This window comes from Hippoglossus hippoglossus, chromosome 15 (assembly GCF_009819705.1).
Source record: "Hippoglossus hippoglossus isolate fHipHip1 chromosome 15, fHipHip1.pri, whole genome shotgun sequence".
NCBI lineage: Eukaryota > Metazoa > Chordata > Actinopteri > Pleuronectiformes > Pleuronectidae > Hippoglossus > Hippoglossus hippoglossus.
This window is the reverse complement of record NC_047165.1, coordinates 6,450,078-6,454,770: the sequence shown is the minus strand read 5'-3', so window position 1 is coordinate 6,454,770 and position 4,693 is coordinate 6,450,078. Positions and strand designations below refer to the sequence as shown.

Here is a 4,693-nt window from a genome sequence, read left to right as displayed (position 1 = left end):
CATTTTACTCCACTACATTTATCTGACATATGTATATTTATAATATATAATATGATTTCCTAATGGCATGAGTAAATCAATAATCTTAAAAGTAGTTATATATGGCTCCAGCTTCTCAAATCAAAAACAGATTTGCTGCTTTTTCCTTAAATTGTCTTTATAATAATAATAACAATAAACTTTATTTGTGAAGCACCTTTCATAAAAGAAATGCAGCTCAAAGTACGTTCCATACCATATAGGTAAACAATACAAACATATTACAATGTAATTCACATGAGAGAACAGATTTAAAGTAACATAAGAACATGTTAAAATGACATTTAAAAATAGAGGAAATCAAAAATATTGAGAAATAATATTAAATAAGAAAAATGGCTAAAAATAGAAACGAAAGAAATTTATAAAAATTATAAAAGTTAATTAATTATCAGTTATTAAAGAAAACTGTCTTCAGACATACTTGTAAAATATTGCACATAACAACTTCAATAGAAACCAGAACGGTTAAGGTTTCAAAACTACATTCACACAACAAAGTTCATCGATGAGAACAAGCCACAGGATGGAGGATTGAGGACCAAACATCCTTGAAACTTCAGTCGTGCAAATTTGTAATTAAAGTATTAATATTATGTCTTTGATGTTAATGATGATGAAAAGGATGGGAATCATGTTTTGATGCGGCAGCTGAATCATCAATCTCCTACATTGATGTTTCTGAATCTGGCTGAAATGTCTCCTGACTCCTAAGTATTGAAAAGCATCAAATACTTAAATGTTTGGGCAGTTTCATAATAACACAACTGCAATTTACTGAATTATTTATTATCAAACTAATGAAAACGTTTGCACCAGCAACTTCAAAATGAATCTTCAAAATTAATGGGAATTACAATATAAGTGTTCACCTTGTAAGATCTCCTCATGTTAAGGTCACATCACTGATGCATGATGTAGAACAGGCTCATGAACGAACATAGGGTAACATTGAATTTAGTTGAATCAATTGATTCACAGCCCTATTCTCTCAAATACCTGATCGCACTAATTTCACACACCAGTATCACATATGTTGCCTGGAAGGTTCTTCCCCTGACCTGGTTGGTTTTTCATGGCACTGCCCTCTCCTGCCCCGGCTTGCCCTGTCCTTCACTCCACTGCCCTGTCATGCCCTATCCTGCCCTGTCCTGCCCTTTCCTGCCCTGTCCGCCCCTCTGACACCCTGTCCTGACTCCTGACCTGTTCTGCGCTCTTCTGACCTGTTCTGCACTAAGTGTGATCAGGGCCGTGCTCGACCCGATTAAGGTTAAAGCTAACTGAAGCGTCATTGAATTACACGGCAGTGTGAAAGCTTAATCCAGAATTGCACAGTGCCTATAAAAAGGATTCAATACCCTTGGATGTAATTACTGGGGCTGGGTCTCATTTGAATTTAATTTGAGCCAAGTTCTTTTTATCGGTACAAAAACAGCACTTTTTACCTACTACCTTAGATTCTACGAATATAAATATTCTATATTCACGTGTCTATAACACATTCCTGAAGAAACTTGATTTAAGTGTAATAGTCTACACTGTTAAAAGTATGACATAAATCAAAGGAAGTGAAGGAATATTCAATATTATGAGTCAGATCAGACATTTGATGGCAGCTTCAGATGATTGGTTGGTACCAATTGATAATGTCGTTAAAAATGCTCTTAACCAGCCTGTTTGGAATGGGCTGTTTTAATACTTGTTGCAGCTTTCTTTCTGAAACTACAAAAATAGCCAACAGTAATTTAGCCGCAGTAAGTAAAGACTGGCTGCTGGACTCAGTCCCCAGAACCCTGAAGCTACACCACTGCTGTTTAAGTTTAGTGACGCTCGCTCTGTTTTTCTATTGTTACTTGTTACTTACGTAGATGAGTCCCAGTTGCAGCTGCTACAGAGCGCTGGTTATTCAAAGTTTATTTATATTGAACATATCACGTGTCCAAATTGCACCAAATTCGATCACTGCACTTCTTTGTGCCCTTACCAATGCACACAGCAAGTGTGAAGCTGATAAGATGAATGGTTCTCAAGATATGCATCACAGACATACAGTCAGAGATCAATGGAACTATTAGATGTGGTAAATCCAAGAAGCTTTTTCTTAAATACTCGTTAGAGTGCAACATTCATTTTTTTGTTCTCGTGATTTCCTTTTGGTTAACACTTAAGAAAAGAAGCAAATATCACATTTTTTTATTAATAACTCAAACAACTAGTAGAAAATTACTTCCTTGATTTCACAGCCACTCACAGCAGCCCAAAGAACTGCTGGTTAAAAAATACCCTAGAACGGTTGCCATCTTAATTTTCACAAAAATATATTTATATTTATATTTTCAGTCAGTTCGAATGCACTAAAACCTTTGTGCCTGTGCTTGCATCTATTTTTATTTTATTCTGAGTGATAAAGTTGATCCTTTTGGCAACTAAGCTCATGAAAGGGACAGAAATTTGAAAAAATAACGGTAACGTAAGTGAAAGACACGTAGCATCCCTTGAGAGCAGGAACATGGATGTGTTGTTACTCGTCTGTATTTACTTGGATTGGTCACAACTCTGCTGCTTCAACAGCAAGCGTCTACTAGGGTGTGTGCCTGCATGTAAATGCGTCTGCAAGTGTGTTTCAGTCTTCGTCATGACGCTGCAGTCCCTCCAAGTGTCGGCGGCACAGTGCAGACACTAGCTGATCTGAATACTGATTTTCAGCTAGATAGCTACGCCTGCTAGCCCATAACCGTCGTAGCACCGCTCTCCATTCAAGCTGAGCAGCGTAGTGTGCTTGCACGTTGTGTAATACATTGTAGTAGGGTGCATTTGAGGTGAACACGGCAGCTATGCAGAGAGTGAGAAGGGAGGGGGGGGGGGGTGAGAGTGAGACGACAGAGAGGTGCAGAGATTTGGGCAGAGAGAAAGAGTGTGAGAGCATCCCTAACTGCCGTTGTTTCTATTTATAGCCGAGCCCTACTCCACGGTCCTGAGATGCTCTCCCACCTCCCACGCACAGACATCAGCCTACGCACCCGCACACACACACACATGTTGACAAAATAATTTGACATGCAGCAATACCGCAAGCGCAGAAAGGTAGACTCGACTGGCTTTTTCTGCACGGCGCAAGCTGCTCAACAGCATAAAACAGGATCTGTGAATGAATGAGAGGTAGAGCTCAGGAAGGTTTCTTTGGCAATCAAGGTCAGTTTTTGCTTCATCGAGAGCTCTGCAATAATTCATCCTGTTTATCAGCGAGAGTGTTTGCGACAGAAAGAGGAACTGGGTGTATAATTGGGTGGAGGAAGAGTGGAGTCGTCCCCACAATAACTAGTTGTTTGTCCTGTCAGATTGTATGAAAGGGCTTTGGAGGGAAAGCGAGGGAGCAGCAGAGGAGGAGAGAAATTAATCCATGCCTTTTTTTTTTTCTCTATTATATCTTTTTCTCCTTTCACTTCCTTCCAGGCTGAGTCACTGCTGGTGAGGAGGAAGGTCTGGAGAGGGAACGAGAGAGGAGGAGGAGGAGGTGGTGGAGGAGGGGGAGAAGAAGAAGAAGAAGAAGAAGGGAGGGAGGGGAGGCAGGGAGATAAGCCACAACAGGAAGCAAAACGACACACACGCGTACACAAACACAGTGTGTGCGCGTCCGAGAGAGAGACTGCGCGAACAAGAGGGTGAACGGGAAAGGAAGGGAGGGAGAGTGACGCGGAGGCTGGGAGAGCCTGGCCCCCCCCCCCTCCTCCTCCTCCTCCTCCTCCTCTCCTCCTCTCCCTCTCTTTCTCTCCTCTCCTCCTCTCCTCCCCTCCTCCCCCTCTCTCTCTCTGTGGAGCAGGCGTGTAGCGGCATCAGACTCGGCGTGAAGGAACCATGAGCGATGTCACCATCGTTAGAGAGGGATGGCTCCAGAAACGGGGTAAGTACATCTAGTACCTCTCTTTTTTTCCTACTCTCTTCCTTCCTCTCTGCCTCTCTCTTCTCTCCTCTTCTTCCCTGCCTCTTGTCTAGACTGAGGGCCTGGCCGTGGCTGTCCACATGTGCTGGTGGGAGGATGTGAGCGTTTGCAATTGAGTGTGTGTGCGTGCGATCACATGGATGTCTGATTATCTAGTGTGCACGTGTGTTTGTACGTGTGTGCGTTTGCCCCCATAGGGATGCGTCTCTTTATTATAAGCTTGTCTGGCAGTTTGTTTGCTAAGCCTCTATGTGCCTCAGTCAGGTTGTGGCTGAAAAGAGTGTGTGCATGGGGTTTGTGCATGTATTTTGTGTGTGTACAGTTGATAACATGTACCAGTCCTGTAGTTAACACTGCTGGTGCATAGTGTTCTGTCAGGTCAGTGTGTGTACTATAGTCTGTGAAATCCAGTCAGATCTGACTCTCAGAAGTACTGTTTAACGTAGCTGTTTCTTAAGTTGGTGAATGGGGACACTCAGAGTCATATGACATGGGGTTGGCTGGGGTGGATTCAAGGGGGACACTGACAGCACATCCTGTTTACAACCAAATGTATAACAAATCGGAAAAAATGTCATAGCTGAAGAGCATGTGGCACAGATAGCACTTCCCTGTTCCCAGACATTCACAGCTATGATCAGTGAGGCTGCTGCAACAGGTGATAAGTCATTTGTAGCAGGGTCAACCTGAACCATCAAAAAGTGATGTACAGTG

The 4,693-nt window shown here is 42.3% G+C and overlaps 1 protein-coding gene across 3 annotated transcripts in view; it reads left to right on the top strand.

Moving 5' to 3' along the window:
• Positions 1-4,693, top strand: part of akt3a (v-akt murine thymoma viral oncogene homolog 3a) — a 47,386-nt gene that overhangs the window by 811 nt on the left and 41,882 nt on the right. For 2 of the 3 annotated variants that reach the window (XM_034608177.1, XM_034608178.1), the window contains exon 2: positions 3,493-3,940. In XM_034608177.1, the coding sequence (XP_034464068.1) occupies positions 3,895-3,940 (46 nt within the window). In that variant the 5' untranslated portion in view covers positions 3,493-3,894. Of the gene's footprint in view, positions 1-3,090; positions 3,232-3,492; positions 3,941-4,693 lie in introns of those variants that run through there. The other variant, XM_034608180.1, reaches the window with a different exon arrangement.